The sequence below is a fragment of the Podarcis vaucheri genome (assembly GCF_965113315.1).
Source record: "Podarcis vaucheri genome assembly, chromosome: 3".
NCBI classification, from domain to species: Eukaryota; Metazoa; Chordata; class Lepidosauria; order Squamata; family Lacertidae; genus Podarcis; species Podarcis vaucheri.
In genome coordinates, this window is record NC_138761.1 from 92,860,305 (window position 1) to 92,878,712 (window position 18,408).

The 18,408-nt window shown below is 44.3% G+C and overlaps 1 protein-coding gene across 9 annotated transcripts in view; it reads right to left on the minus strand.

Moving 5' to 3' along the window:
- MLIP (muscular LMNA interacting protein) overlaps positions 1-18,408 on the minus strand; it is a 53,216-nt gene that overhangs the window by 16,530 nt on the left and 18,278 nt on the right. For 8 of the 9 annotated variants that reach the window (XM_082218273.1, XM_082218272.1, XM_082218271.1 and 5 more), the window contains 4 exons: positions 17,178-17,528; positions 11,652-13,235; positions 2,921-2,992; positions 1,746-1,811 (listed from right to left, as the gene is read on the minus strand). In XM_082218273.1, the coding sequence (XP_082074399.1) occupies positions 1,746-1,811; positions 2,921-2,992; positions 11,652-13,235; positions 17,178-17,528 (2,073 nt within the window). The remainder of the gene's footprint in view (positions 1-1,745; positions 1,812-2,920; positions 2,993-11,651; positions 13,236-17,177; positions 17,529-18,408) is intronic. The other variant, XM_082218274.1, reaches the window with a different exon arrangement.

Below are 18,408 nucleotides of genomic sequence, written 5' to 3' on the forward strand. Positions count from 1 at the left end.
TCCTCTTTTCATATGATCTCCTGCTTTTATTACTGGGATTAGCTTGTGCCAAGAATATCGCATAATTTGTCTTTGTCTTGTTCAAGTCCTGTTCCACAACTTGCATCTCTTCTATAATCAACAACAATAGGTCGCCTTCTCTTGACTTTACCAAGTGCAAACCGCATTGTGTTGTCAATTGCAGTGTGCTTGCAAAGCCCAACATATGGCTTTTCAGCCTCCATTCATTTTCTGCTCCTTCACCATCTTTCTTCTTGCTACATCCTATTATCTATTCCATCTCTTCACCTCCATTTTTCTCCAGGCAAGAATGCTCAAGTTCAACACGACTAAGCATTTGGGTTATTTGTTTATTTGTCTTGAACACAAAAACACAATACTTTAAGCTCCCCAAAGATGTATCATGACCCAACGCCACCCAGATCATGCGTGTATCTCCCAACCCCTTTTTGGTCTTTCGACAAATTTCACACAAATATCTGAAATGCCCTTGTAATTCTAGAATCAGAGAGCTTAAAGGGGGCATGTGGGGGTATGTAGACCAGCTACCTTCTCAATGCAAGAACTATAATTCAAGATGCAACTACAGCAGAGGGAGCCAATGTTCTGTCCTCTGGATATTGTCGACTACAACTACCAACCAGCTTGGCTAATGGTTAGGAATGATGGGAGTTATAGCCCAAAATATCTGGAGAGCACTAGCCAAAAATTGGAAATCGCAAGAGATACCAACAACAGAAGAATGGCAGATGAAAATGTTGGACTTTTTGGAGCTGGCCGACCTGACTGGAAAAATCCACGACCAGAAGGAAGAGGAGATACAAGAGGATTGGAATAAATTTAAAGAATATTTAGCTAAATACTGTAATATAAGATAAATAGAAAATTCTTGGAAGAAATTAATAGGCTTAGGGGTAGAATAAGAATATGTGCTAGTAAATAATAAGGATTACAATATCAATAAAGGAGATGAGGTAAGTAAATGAAAGGAGTTAATATCATTAGAAATATGAATTTGGAGAACTGTTAAATAGGTGATATAATGAAATTCAGATAGAGGGGATTTGAGGAAGTCAGTTTTCAATGTAATGAAATTAGGGATTTGAAGTAATAATTCTTTTTTGTGTCTTTTTTTCTTTGTTTTGTGTTTTGTAATGTTTTTCCTTTTTCCTTGTGATAAATGTGAAAATCAATTGAAAAAATTGAAAAAAATGTGTATCTGGAGAGCACTGGTTTCCCTTGGACCATAGCATCCTTGGCAAGTGACCATCTAGCATCTCCTTAAATGCCATCAAGTGAAGGAGAGTCTGCCATCTCCCATGGCTATCGTTTCCACTGGCAGACAGCTCTTACCATTACAAAGTTTTCATTAGAAGTGGGCAAAAACACAGCTATAAGCATTTTGTAATAGCCTGCATCTTTTGGGAACCACAACTATCACATCCACATCATACATCTAAAGCTCATTTAAAACGTATTTCTCCCCCCCCCAAAGATCCTGGGAACTATAGTTTGTTAAGGTGACTGGAAATTGTAGATCTCTGAAAGGTACATGACCATTTTCAAGATTCTTTCGAGGTAGGAGTGTGTTTGAAATGCTCTCCAATGAATGGCGTGGATGCGACCTAAAAGTGCAAATTCTAACATTTATTCACTGTGGACAAGATCAGTCAAATGGAGATATGACCAGAAATAAAGGGATTTTCATAGGGATGGGTTGAATTCAGAGAGAAGAATAGAGTCACCTCTGAATGTGTATCCAAAGATTTGTTTTCTGCGACTTCTTCTGCTTTGGCTGGTTCATCGAGTGCCTACGGATTAATTCAAATTATTCTGAGACCAAGGCAGCATTGGAAAAATAAAAAGCAAAGGCAGAACTACAATGCAAATTTTATTCATTTGTTAACCTGTTTCTTTCTTTTGTTGAGATTGCACCCATCTGTCCAAGCACCCTAAGCAACATGCATACAAAGTCCCAAAGAAAAGAATTCCGTCAAATCAGCTGTTACCGTAACCCCAACTCATTTTGCAAAGTACCGCAGGGGAACAACAACAAAAATAATAAACCACACTTGTAGTATTATAATTTTAATCTCCATGCACACATTTGTAGAAGCAGTAGAATCTAAGGAGTAAATTTAGGAAAACATGAGTTTCTCCTAAATTATTTTTGTGTTTTTTAAGATTCCCTTGTTACTTTAAGCTAATTTCTCCCAGCCAGGTTCCACAATCAAGAGAGAGATCCAAGGGCCTGGGCACAACCAATGTGACTTCTGGTTCTTAGTCATGCTGCCGTTCTGATGCACTGTGCCCACCTGTCCTCTAGAGGGAGCATGCACACTGATGTTTACTTTCTCCCATAGGGACACTTGAAGCTGCTTTTGCTCTGAACCTAGTCATCCTGCCCATCTAGCACAACACTGGCTATGCTGAATGGCAGTGGCTCCCCAGGGCAGTGAAAGACTTCAGGCTTTAACATTTCACCAAAATGTGGTGCTCCACTTCCTCTCACATTCCATTGTTTGTCATTGTTGTGGCACCCAGTGCAAGTGAACCAGATGCGCTCTCCCAAATTTGCCTCTGTCCAGGGTTCCAAACAGGATTCTTATGGTGGGGAACCTGGATTATTGTAGTGTTAAGCTCCTTAGAAAGACTAACAGAAACCAATCCGGACCTCCAGTTCTTCAAGACAGCACACACAAATGGTGGCAAGTAACCCTGAGGATGGATGCTCTGTAAATGTAGCCAGTAGTTTAGAGTGACAATCAACGCTTAGGGCTAAACAGCTGGCAATCATCTACCACAAACAGCAGAGCATTGGTCATATGTTTTGGTACCCCAAATAAGTGATTTTATCAGGCTACTCCTAATTATAAAATTACCACTATCACTGGAATAGGTTTTTTTTTAATAAACTAACCTTCTGTTCGAGAAGTAGCGTGTTTGTAGGGATTGCTGCAAAAGCCTTGTAGCTTGTCTTGATCTTGTGTGACTACAAATCATAAACAAAAGGGGGGTGAGAATGGAAAAAGAAAACATATTATACATTAAAATCTCAACTGTAAATATTGTCAACATTAAGGGGGTTTACATGCTGCGTGAATACAGTATGTTGTTCTGACTTTTATAGAACACTAGCTCACACATTCATTTCACTATTCATTGGCATGCATTCATTTGTCTATTAGGGTGCACACAATATTCATTTTATGCTTTGCTGCAAATACCTACAATCCATGCAGCCCACATGTGTGAAAGGATGCCCTTTTGCTGACAGGTCAGTGATAGAGACAGGTGTTCACTTTCACAGAGCAATAGCGATAACTCTTTGCTTTGCAAAGAGAGCCAACACTGGTAGTTTGATAATAATACAAATATAATGGAGCTGAGACACAGACAACCACTGAAGTGGAGGTGGAGAGGCCAGTTTGTGACTTTCTCCATACTGACTTGCAGTTGCTTTCCTTAGCTCTGTTTGCTAAATGATGCAGGTGGTGAAGTCCCTTGGACCAGATGGCAAGTACCTTTTCATCTACTCAATTTCACTCCCAAGGAAAAGTTAAACACACTAGGAACGCTTTTCCAGACAACCTGTATCGAGCCTGTATTTTCCAGACAACCTGTATTGAGCACTCATCACAACTGATTTGCAGGGAGCTTAGAGAAATATTTAATGAGCATTCATTCAGATTTGTTTGTGGGGAGTCTATATGACTTTGTGTCATAACAAGAGTTACCTTCCACTTTCCAGTGCATCTCCCCATCACTTTCCTTAGGGCAAAAACTCTGATCTCTTAGGAAAGCAGGTTTGCTGTGTAAGGGGTCCAAATGAACATTATTTGCTCAACCTGAATTTGCCAGTATGTGACTGAATCTCACCCAAAAATAGCGACAGCAGGGCTTGCCGATCGGAAGGTTGGCAGTTCGAATCCCCGCGATGGGGTGAGCTCCCGTTGTTCGGTCCCTGCTCCTGCCCACCTAGCAGTTTGAAAGCACGTCAAAGTGCAAGTAGATAAATAGGTACCACTCCAGCAGGAAGGTAAACAGTGTTTCCGTGTGCTGCTCTGGTTCGCCAGAAGCGGCTTAGTCATGCTGGCCACATGACCCGGAAGCTGTACGCCAGCTCCCTCGGCCAATAAAGCGAGATGAGCACCGCAACCCCAGAGTCAGTCACGACTGGACCTAATGGTCAGGGGTCCCTTTACCCTTTACCTTTACCCTGCTGTAAGTTCCTGTGCTTTTCTTGGCATGTGACACACATGGTCCAAACAGTCAGTGTTACAATGCACAAGAAAGCACTTTTCCTTCCAAATCACTGCTTTGGAACTTCTTTCTGACACACCAGGAAGGATTAAAATACAAAGTTTCATTTTCTTAATTCCTCATAGTCTATTCCTTCCCCCCGATTCTCCTCCCCCAGCGTCTTTACCCTAGCATCATGGGATGCAGAGTTATCAGAGTCAGATTAGAGAAACTCTTAAGGGACAAACTGGATTTGACAGCTCATGAATTTGCACTGTGTGTTGGTTTCTGCTTCCTTCACTGTGCAGCGAAGTGCTTGTCACAAGACAATGTTTACATTCCACAGTCAGAGTACTGTTGGGTTTTCCCACGGGAATGGGAAGCTGGATGTGACGTACACTGGTTTCCTGTTTTTCACCGGTTCTCTCGGTGTTCTTCATTCCGAGGAGAAGGACAGTTTGCTTCTCTGCTCCCGCAGAGGCAAGATGCATGTTTGTAATTTCTCCACTTTGAACTGAAAATAAAGCAACATTAAGCATGTGGCACGTACTGCTCATCATTCCGTTGTGCACAGGACTCTGCAATTACAACATTTTTTGGTTATGGGCCCAGAAAGACGTAAATCAAACTGAAGAATGGAGACTCCAGAAGCCGAGTCGGAATGCCGGCAGAGGTACAGAGGAACGGATCGCGTTATCTGCTCTGCGCGTCAAGTTTGATTGATGAAGGTATGTGCTCATGCTCCGGGCAGCCTGCCAGTTTCTAGTTTATGGCTTTATGGCTGGACTTTGTACTTTCAAAAGCCGTTTTGCCGCGATACAGGCAAAGGCACAGGCTCACAGGCTTGGTGGCTGGGAAAGCGAAAGTACTTTTACAAGTGCTTTTGGAAGCAGCTGTACTGTGACGCAGCTTGATTAAAGCAGCAATGATGGCTGAAGCAAAGCTGGTTGATGCTTTTGGGATTCCTAAGCTCAATAAGAAAAATTACACGGACTGGGTGCTTTGTGCAGAGGCTGTTCTGCGGAAAGAGGGTCTGTTTAATGTTATTACAGACAACCCCCCAGCTCCAATTACAGATGAATGGGCTACTAAAGATTCCAAAGCACGGGGAACACTTACGTTGATAATATCCCCAGAAGAGCTCTGTCTGTTGCGTGGAAAGACCACAGCCAGAGAAATTTGGGACACTTTAAGAGAAGCTCACTTGAGGACAGAAGCTGCTTCCTCAATGTACTATTATGCCAAGCTGCATGGTATGGCTCTTGCTGAAGGTGGAGATGTGCGTAAACATCTGATGGAGATGCAGAATCTGAGACACGAGCTGCAACAGAGAGGACTCAACTTTCCAGAGGCTGTGTATTCCTTCATGATACTACATTCTTTGGGTCCAAGTTGGGAGTCCGTTGCCACTCAGATTGCTGTTCAGCCAACTGCTCAGCTCACAGTAGCCGATGTTACTGCCGTGATCCAGAATGAAGCAGATCGCCGGAATGCTAGCTGCATGGGTATGGGGGAGTCTTCACAGACGTCATCCCAGAGTGCAGTGGAACCACCAGAGGGCGCCAAAGCTTTGAAGGCAGTGAAATGCTACTCGTGTGGACGTCTAGGCCATATGAAGAGGGAATGCAAATATCCCAAGGCCAAGACAGAGCAGCGCAGCGTTTTTGCACGGATCTCTAGGTGAATCACTTTATATGCTTCCACCTGATGGCGTACAGGTAAAACAGGGATTTGTTTGTGCTCTAAAGAAGTCCCTTTATGGTCTCAAACAAAGTGCACGGTGTTGGCACACTAAACTCACTGAAGCATTGTTTTCTCTAGGTTTTCAGCAAGGGAAAGCTGATCCATGTGTGTTTGTCAAAGAGGAGAGGCAAAAGAAGCTGTATTGTTTGTTTTATGTTGATGATATTTTATTCTTTTGGAAAGATGTCACAATGTACAATAATGCCCTAGCTCAACTGAAAGAGCACTTTGACATGAAAGATCTCGGTGAGGTAAACAACTACCTATCTCTGGAAATAGAGAAAGATCAAAGTGGTAACATTCTAGTACACCAGTCACAGAAAATTGCTGATGTGTTAAGCAAACTGAACCTGATGGATGCTAACCCTGTAGACACACCGATGACAACAGGTTATCAGGTAGAAGACACTGAAGAAGCATTTTCTGACACTACACTGTACAGAAGTGTGCTAGCAAGCTAAACTTCATTGCCAGATGTTCAAGACCTGACATTGCTGTTAGCTGTAATCTGCTAAGCAGACAAGTTAACAATCCTACTGTTAAGGATTGGAAAGCTCTGAAACGCATAGCACACTATTTGAAAGGCACTATGCATTACAGACTGAGATTTAACAATCAGAAGTCTGGTGGTCTTGAAATTTTTTGCAGATGCAAGTTTTGGAAGTGACACTACAGACAGGAAAAGTACGTCTGGAGTTTGCTACATGTACAATCAGGGTCTATTTGATTGGTCATGCAAGAAGCAAACAACAATTAGCTTAAGTACTTGTGAAGCTGAACTGAATGCACTGTCTTATTCACTTAAGGATTGTGAATGGTTGTTACAGTTGTGCAAAGACATGAAAATTCCTGTCAAATGTCCAATCCAGGTTTACCAGGACAACAAAGCATGTTTGGCTTTGCTGAATTCGGAAGGTTGTAAGCAAAGCACGAAGCACTTGCAATTGAAGTTGCAACTTGCTAGGGAACATATTCAGAAGGGACTCGTAACGGTGTCCTATATGCCAGGTAATGAAATTCCTGCTGATGTATTGTCTAAGATTGTATCAAGGGATCAACACTGTACCTATGTACAGAAGTTGGGTTTGTACTGATATTGTACGAACACGCTGCCCAGTGATATTCACAGAAAGGGGGAGGATGTTGGTTTCTGCTCTCTTCACTGTGCAGCGAAGTGCTTGTCACAAGACAATGTTTACATTCCACAGTCAGAGTACTGTTGGGTTTTCCCACGGGAATGGGAAGCTGGATGTGACGTACACTGGTTTCCTGTTTTTCACCGGTTCTCTCGGTGTGTTCGTTATTCCGAGGAGAAGGACGGTTTGCTTCTCTGCTCCCGCAGAGGCAAGATGCATGTTTGTAATTTCTCCACTTTGAACTGAAAATAAAGCAACATTAAGCATGTGGCACGTACTGCTCATCATTCCGTTGTGCACAGGACTCTGCAATTACAACACTGTGTAGAGTTGTCAGTGACTCATAACAATAAAGCTGGCATCAAATTATTATTTTTCTTTCTTTCTATGAATAAATGTGTTATTTGATGAGGAATTCCGCCGTGTTCCTCCCAATAAGCTGTTCCCCTGAAACCATGACTCTCATTAGAAGTTCTGAAGCCACAATGTTCTAGAGAGCAGTTCCATGCACTCAAAATACCAATCCTATGAGAGATGCTGTTTATTCATGAAACATAAGTCCATGTGTTAAAGGTAAAGGTAAAGGTACCCCTGACAGTTAAGTCCAGTCGTGAACGACTCTGCGGTTGCGACGCTCATCTCACTTTACTGGCCGAGGCAGCCGACGTTTGTCCACAGATAGTTTTTCCGGGTCATGTGGCCAGCATGACGAAGCCACTTCTGGTGAAACCAGAGCAGTGCATGGAAACACCGTTTACCTTCCCACCAGAGCGGTACCTATTTATCTACTTGCACTTTGATGTGCTTTCGAACTGCTAGGTGGGAAGGAGCTGGGACAGAGCAATGCGAGCTCACCCCATTGTGGGGATTTGAACCGCTGACCTTCTGATCGGCAAGCCCTAGGCTCTGTGGTTTAGACCACAGCGCCACCCGCATCCCCTAAGTCCATGTGTTAAGACATGCTAATTTCTCACAAAAATATGAATGATACCTGTCTGTTTTGCCTCATATATCAGGTTCTACAAATTTACTTCCTATCTTAAAAAAAAAGAAATCTGGGAATTATGGTTAAACCATGCATGGGGCAACTGCCCTCGCCTGCCCACTACCCCACTGTGGATGTCCATGCACTAAAGTGATTTCTGGAATGCACATAAGATGTGTGAGAGTATTGTGGGCTGCACATACAGCATATTTATTTTGCAGGTAGCCACATGTGTGTGTCTGTGTGTGCACACACATGAATGTGGCAGAAAGACTTCTGTCCTGTATGTCTGCAAAATCTATTCAAGCATTTTGTGCAAACTGCATAGAATCACATGCTTTTCAATCCCTTGCACATTGAGATGACTGTAGTAATAGCAGGCCATGAATTATTAGCAGCCTTTAAGAATGCATGCTCTGCTTTTGTGTGGGGAAACACTTCCTCACAAAATGAACCATGCTTGGCTGTGGCTGGATGGTTACGTGGGAGCCGGTTGAAGTTAAATCCTTCGAAGACAGAGGTCCTCTGGCTGGGACGGAGCGATATGGGATTGAGGGGGCAACTCCCGTCTCTTGCGGGGGTGCAATTAGTGCCAGCATCATCCGTGAAGAGCTTGGGTGTAATCTTCGATACCTCCCTCTCTATGGAGGCGCAGATTACAGCTATAACAAAGGCGGCATTTTTTCATCTCCGCCAGGCTAAGCAGTTGGCTCCTTATCTCTCTCGCCCTGACCTAGCCACTGTGATCCATGCGACGGTCACCTCCAGACTGGATTATTGTAACTCGCTCTACGTGGGGCTGCCCTTGAGACTGACCCAGAAACTCCAGCGGGTGCAGAATGCCGCAGCGAGACTCCTTACGGGGTCTTCGCTGCGAGATCATATCCATCCGGTGCTGTACCAGCTGCACTGGCTCCCGGTGGAGTACAGGATCAGGTTTAAGGTGCTGGTTTTAACCTTTAAAGCCCTATACGGCCTAGGACCCTCGTACCTACGGGACCGCCTCTCCTGGTATGTCCCACAGAGAAATTTACGGTCTGCAAATAAAAACACCCTAAAGATCCCAGGCCTCAGAGAGGTTAGGCTGGCCTCAACTAGAGCCAGGACCTTCTCGGCCGCGGCTCCAATCTGGTGGAACGCTCTGTCACAAGAGACTAGAGCCCTGCAGGACCTGGCATCCTTCCGCAGGGCCTGCAAGACAGAGCTGTTCCACCAGGCCTTTTGTCAGGGCGCAGCCTGACCCCCTCCTCTGGCAATCTGCACAAAAATTTGCTTGATGGTTGCCATTAATTTGATTTTAATTTGATTTAATTAATGTTATAATGAATGTTTTAGAATGTTGAACTATTTTTATTGTTGTTAGCCGCCCTGAGCCCGGCTTCGGCTGGGGAGGGCGGGATATAAATAAAATTTATTATTATTATTATTATTATTATTATTATTATTATATGGACAATGGTTTATAAATATTTGTATCCAGTAACACAACTGCTGCATTTTTAATTGAATTTGATTAAAGCTATTTCTATGGAACCAGCCACAAAGTTAGTTCCCGCCAACAATAATTATAATATCCATCAACAGCATGTGCAAATCAGCCTATTGTTGATGCAAGTTTGAATTGTGCTGCAATTGATTGGACTGAAAAGTGGGATTGAAGACAATGCCCTACTTGCTTCAGAAAACAGGGTGCATCACACCAAAAAAAATCAATTTCAAAATTAATTAATCCAGAGCAGCTCATGGTTATTTCCACTTACTGATGAGCACAGATTAGAACTGTCATTCTATCGTGAACAAAGCAGAAAGGGGAGAAAGTTCTCTTTTTAACAAGCTGGAATGTGTGCCAACAGTGCCAAAATATTTCGTGTATGTAAATGGTCACTGGTTCAACTGAAGGGATTTTGAAACAAAGCCTTAAAAGTAGTTGCTGAGCAATCTGGTGCACACTGTTAATGACATGTGGTGTCAAAACCACAAATACAGTTATCCTATGATGCAGAAATTCATGGATAAAGGTAAAGGTAAAGGGACCCCTGATTATTAGGTCCAGTCGTGACCGACTCTGGGGTTGCAGCGCTCATCTTGCTTTATTGGCTGAGGGAGCCAGCATACAGCTTCCGGGTCATGTGGCCAGCATGACTAAGCCGCTTCTGGCAAACCAGAGCAGCGCACGGAAACGCCGTTTACCTTCCCACCAGAGCGGTACCTATTTACCTACTTGCACTTTGACGTGCTTTTCAGCTGCTAGGTTGGCAGGAGCTGAGACTGAACAACGGGAGCTCACTCCATCGCGGGGATTCAAACCGCCAACCTTCTGATCGGCAAGTTCTAGGCTCTGTGGTTTAACCCACAGTGCCATTTGCATCCCTAATTCATGGGTACTCGGATGCATATACCGTTCCTTCATCAGTGGTACAAGCCATACATGCAAAATAATGAGGGCCTGCATTATTTTCATTTAGTCAAAGATATTGAGAAGAACCTAAGAAGACCCCTGTTGGATCAGGCCAGCAGCTCATCTGGTCTGCAACTGGTGCAACTGGTATTCAGAGGCATATGGTGGAGGGAGAAAGTTGCTATAAAGATTTACTCTAGGGTGATAGATCATGGTGAAGGAAGAGAGACCTTAACCACAATCTGAGCTGAGCTAAACCTTGGCTTAGCTGCCACCCCACACCCAGGGAGGAACAAACAAGGTTCCACCCTGCATCTCTGGGAGGTGGCATATTCACACAGTCATGGGAAGCCATACTGTGATGAGCAAACCAGGCCACCGAATTGCATTTGCCAGTTTCCTGCCCACCTACTCAGTTTCAAGAGAACCTTTAGGAGCTCCTCACAATATCTTTTTGTTTCAACCACCTTGAACAATTTGACACCAGCAATTAGCTTGGCTCCCTCACTGCTCCTATGCAAAGTTTTTCTATACTTTGGCTCAAGGTGCTTGGAAAACATTGCTGGATGAGGATTATCTCAGTTATCAAAGATATAATCCATATCGCTCAGAACTTTGATTCTCTCTCTTTTTCATTCTTTGGGCACCATTTTCCTGCAGTGGAGAAGAAAGGGAAGACCAGCAGGGAAGCTAGTAGGAATGGAGGAGAAATTCGACTCAGTGCACATTTAAAGCCAAATCTATCACATTTCCATTTCTTCCAAGCCACATGCAAACCGAAACACAGCTGTGTCACACTTCTCCAAATTTTGCAGTGCTGTTCTCCAACCAGTGTTTACAAAAATGCGTCTATTAGTGGAAAGTAGGCATAAAACTGGACGTATTAGTAAAATAACATGCAAAGAAGCATTAGGATAAATTGCTTGCAAAAATGTGTCAAACTACATGTGATTATTAGAAGAAATTAGTGCTAAAATGCTGGTGATTTCCATGAGGATTTTAAATATATATATAAAAATGCTAATTGCTGCATAATGTGGATAACTTAATTTAAGTCTGGGAAAATGAGACACCGAAACAACCAAACTGGATGGACTCTCCCATCCCTGAAAGCAAGCAAGCAAGCAGGCAAGCAAATATTGAATACCTGGGGCTTCTTATTCTCAGAGGCAGAAGGCAGAGAGAAAGACAGTGGTGAAGTCACCTCCCTGGATCCTGACAATGAACAAGGTGAGTGCACCGTGGCAGGAGATCTGTGCTGTGGTACCGTTGGGGTCCTGGGTCTTGAAGATGGAGGGCAAGCTCGGAAGTTTGAATGAACAGAGGAGGACTCTCTGTGTGGAGAAGGGGCTTTAATACGATAGCCTGGAGGAGTGGGTGAAGTCGAATCTGTATGAGAAGCTTGCCAATGAGGTGAAAGACCTGGCGAATTGGTAGCTGGGTCCTTAACAATGGCTTGCGGTAAACATCCATTTGACCGGCAGCTAGAATGCATTACGGTTGGAGAGAGAGAGCCCTTGTCTGCAGTGGGGGAAACGGCGTCCCTTTGGCTAACACCGGGAGGAGACAGTGGATAGGACTTAGCGGTAAAAGTGGGGGAATAGGTATGCACCTTCTTAGACTTTTCAGGCCCTCGGGCTTTGTGGGCAGGAGAGTGGGCCCCTTTCCTAGGGGCGTGGGGAGGTAAGGAGAAAGTGGGAGATTTCGACTGTAACAGAGGAGACACAACTGTTTTTCTATAGGAAGAAATGGTGGGCGACAAAGGGCACAATTTGTCAGGGGAAAGCGCCCTGGTGTCAAGGTGCTTTTTAGGAGACGGGGACCTGGTTCTAAGAGTAGGGCTGGATTTTGAAAATGAGGCCATGCGATTGGGCACGGTAGAAAACACCGAAAGACGAAATTCCTCTTGACTTGGAGAGGCGGACCTAATTGAATACTCTGAGGCAGCTTTCTTAGGGGTCGGAGGGGTCATTTTAAACTTTTGGTCTATTGCCAGCATTGAAGAGCCCAGGGAATTGGGAGAAAATGTAGCAGGGCAAGATGCAGGAGAAAAGGGTCTTTTCGGAGTGGATCCTGACTTCAAAATAGCAGTCAGAAGAGAGAGTCTGGTTGGTAGTGGCGACTTAGTTCCGGATTTCAGAAGGTTCCCACTGGAAGACATTTGGCTGCCAGGGTTGTTGACACTATAGATGGTGGAGGAGGAACCATGAAGAGGAGAAGACAGAGGCTTTGGACTAGGGGATAATAAGTGTGTCGTGATATAGATGGGAACCACAGACAAGGGGGCAAACCTCTTGGGCGGGAGAGGAGAAGCGGCCTGAGGGGATGAGCTCTGAAGCGTGTCTGCTGAACTGTGAGCCTGTGGGGAAGAAGGGCACGAGTCTTTGCTTGATAGAGGAGATGAGGTGAGCTCATATTTCTGGGGAAGATTCCTAGCCTGGAGACCACTGGGCAACTGAGCCCCATCTGAAAGGCTGTGACTTGGGAAAGAAGGTCTTTGTAATATGGGAGAAGGGAGGCTGTAAGAAGCAGTAGACTGTAAATAGGTAGATGTCTGGCGTACAGAGGACCCATTTGCAGACTGCCATTGGCTGTGGGATTCTTGAAGAGAAGAGGCTTGGTGGACAGCGGGAGACGGGTCCTGTTCTACCGTCAGGTTAGTTGGAAAAAGCAAATGAGCAACAAGTGGCTTATAAGAAGGATGATCAGAGGTAGACAGAGGAGAAGTTAACTGGAGAGGGGAAAAGAAAAAGAAATGTTAATACAGAGCAGCAACCATGATGTTCTTCAAATTATGCATCCTATTTCCATTCACTACATCTGCCATGTGCTTTAACAACATAACACCTCCTTTAATTACCAGTGATTATATTGTGTGCTGCATTGCTAAGTGATTGCTATTTAATATTAAATAATCCATGCACATAATTTGTTGGCACTTTGCTTTACATAAAAGAAAGATATCAGTGTTCTAGATTCAATACTAATTTGTTCCCCCCTTTCCCACTAATAATAATAATAATAATAATAATAATAATAATAATAATAATAATAAAATGCCATTCACAACTGTGGGTTGTAAACAGAAGATGTAAAAAGCTTCAGGTTTTTAAAATGCAAACCCACGAAGGATTTTATTAGCAGACACCTTGGTGTTATGTGGAATTGCAAAGGGACCCAATGGCTGCAAATGGGCTCACAGTTATACATGCACATCTCCCCAAGAAGTTGATGTGAAGACATAAGCATTGCTGTGTCCTGACTTGACTGACATTCCTTAGCACCATCTGGCTAAACACTTTACCCATGAAAACAATTGCTGCTTGAGGGATTCTCTAACAGCTTACAAATCTCATACACACACACACACCAACATATACAGTATAACATGTTTTACTATGTTTTATATATGCTGTAAGGGACGCGGGTGGCGCTGTGGGCTAAAGCCTCAACGCCTAGGGCTTGCCGATCGAAAGGTCGGCGGTTCGAATCCCCGCGGCGGGGTGCGCTCCCGCTGCTCGGTCCCAGCGCCTGCCCACCTAGCAGTTCGAAAGCACCCCCGGGGGCAAGTAGATAAATAGGTACCGCTTACCAACGGGAAGGTAAACGGCGTTCCGTGTGTGCGGCTCTGGCTCGCCAGAGCAGCGATGTCACGCTGGCCACGTGACCCGGAAGTGTCCCCGGACAGCGCTGGCCCCCGGCCAATAGATGTGAGATGGGCGCACAAACCCCACAGTCTGTCAAGACTGGCCCGTTCGGGCAGGGGTACCTTTACCTTTACCTATATATGCTGTAAGCCACCCAGAGTGGCTGTGGAAAGCAGATGGGCAGGGTATAAATAAAATTATTATTATTATTATTATTATTATGAATCATGACTAACCCACTGGCATGGGATGCAAACTAGTACCTATTATATACATATGGAATTCCATATATACAGAGTTCTTTAAAAGAATAAGGTTCTTCTTGGTTGGCTGAGCACAATATAAGCAGCATTTTATACATTTAAGAATGACTCCAGGTAAAGTGCAGCTGAATAATCCACTAAAAGGAGTGGATGTGCACCTTGTGGGTATGCCTGGGTCCATTTGTGTTGCTTGTGGCTCCGGTGGCCTCCGTGGTGCAGAGTGCCTTCCATGAGCTTTGGTTGGTGGCCCAGCTGCACCCCTGTCTGGACAGGGACAGCCTACCTATTGTCATCTATGCTCTACTATAGGCTAGATTACTGCGTTAAACGTGGGGTTGCATCTGAAGATAGTTTGGTGCAGAATTCAGTGGGCAGGTTGCTCACTGTTGAAAGACGGTTTGAGCATATGACGCCTATCCTGGCCCGATGGCACTGGCTGCTGTTATGTACTGAAGTTCTCACCCTGGGCCAGCAGGGGGATACTGTAGATAGTTTTCACTCAGGTCCACGTCAGTTATTTTAGGCGGGAAACCCTGGGTTGTTGTTGCTACAATGTTGACAGCCGGCTGCTTATAAAAGCAGGCCGGCTGAGCTGTTTGCTGTTCAGTTCTGGTCCAGCTTACAAAATAAAGAGCTGCTTTGGAGAAATCGCTGTGTCGTCTGCCATGTCTACCCACTATTCAACAGCTGCCAATTAATTTCTGGGCCCAATTCAAAGTGCTGTTTTTTACATAGAAAGTCTTAAACAGCTCAGAACCGTAACACCTTAAGGACCACCTCTTCCCATATGAACCAACCCTGGACCCAGTGATCATCACCGGAGGCTCTTCTTTGTGTGCCTCCTCCACAAGAGGCCTGTGGTGGTCCCCACTTGCGGAATGCTCTCCCCAGGGAGTCTCACCTGGTGCCTTCATTGCATGTCTTTAGGCACCAGGCAAAAACATTTATCTTCTCCCAGGCCTTTAATTATTTAAACAACCTATGGCCTTTAACTGGGGTGGTGAGGGGTATTGATTTCCAGTAAATCAGCAAGAGTTTTTGACATTAGGAACAACCACAAAGCTGTTCTGCTCCTAAATTATGTTGTTGAAAAATGAATTTTAAAGGGGCAACCCGGAATGGTGTGTGTGTGTGTGTGTGTGTGTGTGTGTGAGAGAGAGAGAGAGAGAGAGAGAGAGAGAGAGAGAGAGATTGTACACTTGGTTCTGGTGCTGATCACAAATCTTGGCTTGGACATGTGTTCAGAAGCACCCTGTCCTTTAATTCTTGCTGTATGTTTGCTCAGCTGAGCCCCAATTTTGCACCCAGCTCTCAATCATGAACCTCAGGTTTCCAAAAAAACGAAAACAAAAAACAAAATAGACACAAGATGCAAGAGGAAGCAATCCTTACACATATATCTCAAAGCAGATAAGGTACGAGTCTACTAACTACATTTGAAACATTCCCCACCCCCTCAAAATCTTTATTTTACAAGTTACAGTGCCACAAGTTAGGCAGCCCCCCCAAATGGATTTGAGACAGATCTGCAGCCAATCTCAGCTCTGAAACAAGTGTGTATGGTTAATACAGTCCCCGTGTTTACCAACACATGCTTGCCACATTCATCGTTTACCATTTCATGTCTACAGTTAAAAATAAACGTAGGTGTACAGCAATCTAAAAAACATAACATATGAAGAAGCCTGGAGATTTGGTACTGGATCCAGCTTCTTCCACTAGAGGAAGGGAACCGCTGGATCCAGCCCATGATAATCAGCAAAGGTTAGTTTTGCTGATGACATTCCCAGACTGCTTGGTCCAGTGAATAGTTCTGGCTGCTTCAGAGTAATACTGTGAGACTAAAAGCAGTCACAGTTGTTCATTGATCTGTAGGATGCTTCACACTTCACTCAATGCCTACACAGAATGCCAGCAAATCTCATATTCAAATAAGTCATGTGAATTTTTTGTTTGCACACACTAGGAAGCAATTTACACATGATGATCCGCATGCAAGAGAGTTGCAATTCCCTATGTCAAAATGAATTACGAAGCTGCCTTATATTGGTCCATGAAGCACAGTCTGCAGTGAGTGCCAGTGGCTCTAGAGTGTTTCAGATAGGAATCTTTACCAGAGTTTCCTAGAAATGGCAGAGATTGAGCCTGGGATTTTTGGGATATAAAGCCTGTGCTGTGCTACTGAGCAACAGCCCTTCCCTTCCTTTGTTTCCTTAATGGCCCCTACCCAAATATATATATATATAGAGAGAGAGGATTTTTGTCATGTGTAAAATAGTCCTAAGTAGAATGTGTGCTCAGGTTAAGTGTTGTTTCAGCCATCATTAGGTGAAGTAGTATAGTAACAGTGTACACCAACCTTCTCCAAAGTGGTGATTTCCAGATATTATGGACTATAAATCCCACCATCTCTGGCCACTGGCCATGCTGGTAGGGGCTGATGGGTGTCCAAAACACCTGAAGGATACCAGCTTGGTGAAGGCTGGACTACTCCCATTTGCCATAACTGCAAAGTGTCATTGAAAGTACAAAAAATGTTGCAGTGCCATGTGCTTTTTCCACCACCACACCAATCTCCTCCACTAGACAAGCAACTTCTCTCAGCCATGGAAGGCAAGAAAATACGGAAGGGACTAATTCGTAACTGAGCAGGGTAACGAATAAACAGCAAGTCTAACCAAGAAGAGTACAAACAGACAGGTTTTCATAGAGATGGCAATATTTCCTTTTCCATGCATGCTCACAATTAGGAAAACAAGATACCTGAGACTGTTTCTGTTGGCTGACAGAACTGTAAGAGATCTCAGTATGCAGTGGTAACTGTGGGGCTGTCGGATGTCCTCTGGATTCGTCCCTCGGAGACAAACAGGATGCATCCAGACCCTTAGATCTTCCATGTCCATATCCGTTGCCTAGGGGAGTGTTTTTGTCCTCATCCGAGTCCGTAATGAAGACAAATTCAGCTTTGAAAAGGTCATCCCCTTCCATTTCCCCTCTGCTTGACTTGTGATCTTTGGCTTGGAAAAGTTTGTGGCGACTGTTTGTGCAACTGGCAGAGCCGCCGTTTCCCTCGTTTCCACTTCCTACGGCCTGACCTCCAGGAACTGCTTCGGCCTATTGTAAAATAACAATAACAAACCAGACTTGGGTCAATTGTTTTACTTTCATAAGCTCGTTTTCTTTACCAGCCAAAGAATTAAGAATTTGTACTACAAGCTAATGTTACAGTGCATTGGAAAACATGTCCAACGTCTCAGGCACCAGCAAAGATGAGGAGGGTCACAGACAAAGAAAGTGGGGCTTGTATTGTTGACATAATGAGCTTTCCACTGTTGGTGACTTCCCTCTTCCCTCAGTGCACTTTCCCATAAATATGGCCTGATACAAGGGAAGACACTTGTCGCTTTCAAGCAGCACCAAAACAGTGAGGGGGGTAGATTCCAGAAGAAATCGTTCACATTTTATTAGGAGCAATAAAGGAACTGGGGTGGAGGCAGGTGCAGTCGAGCAGAATGGACTACGAGACCCCTTAAAAGCAGGCACGGTTGAGACTGGGTTCTGGCTGTGGGCTGCACGAAACCAAAAGACTGGCTCCCACGCTCCTCAGAGGGAAAAATCTGGGGCAAAGCCCCATATAGACATTGAAGCCACAAAAGGACTTCAAAACCAGGACACTCTCTGAGCAGACAACACAAAAGAATTTGCAGTCAGGGAGCTTGACTGTACTTGTTAAGGGTGGGCATTTTAGTACAAAGCATCATTGTTTTGTTACAGGGACCCATTCAGTGGTCCTGCAGATTTTGGCCATTAACCCCTCAAATGCCAGAAACAGCTTTGCTGTGGCTCCTGAATGAGAGACTGGAGGCTGTCCCCAACAAGGCACCATGTATTTTAAACAACAAATACAATGTCTTAGCTTGTTTCACAAGGTAGGACCCCACAAGGGAATAGCTCTTAAGGACTGTACACTTAGCCCTAGTACACATTGTGCTCA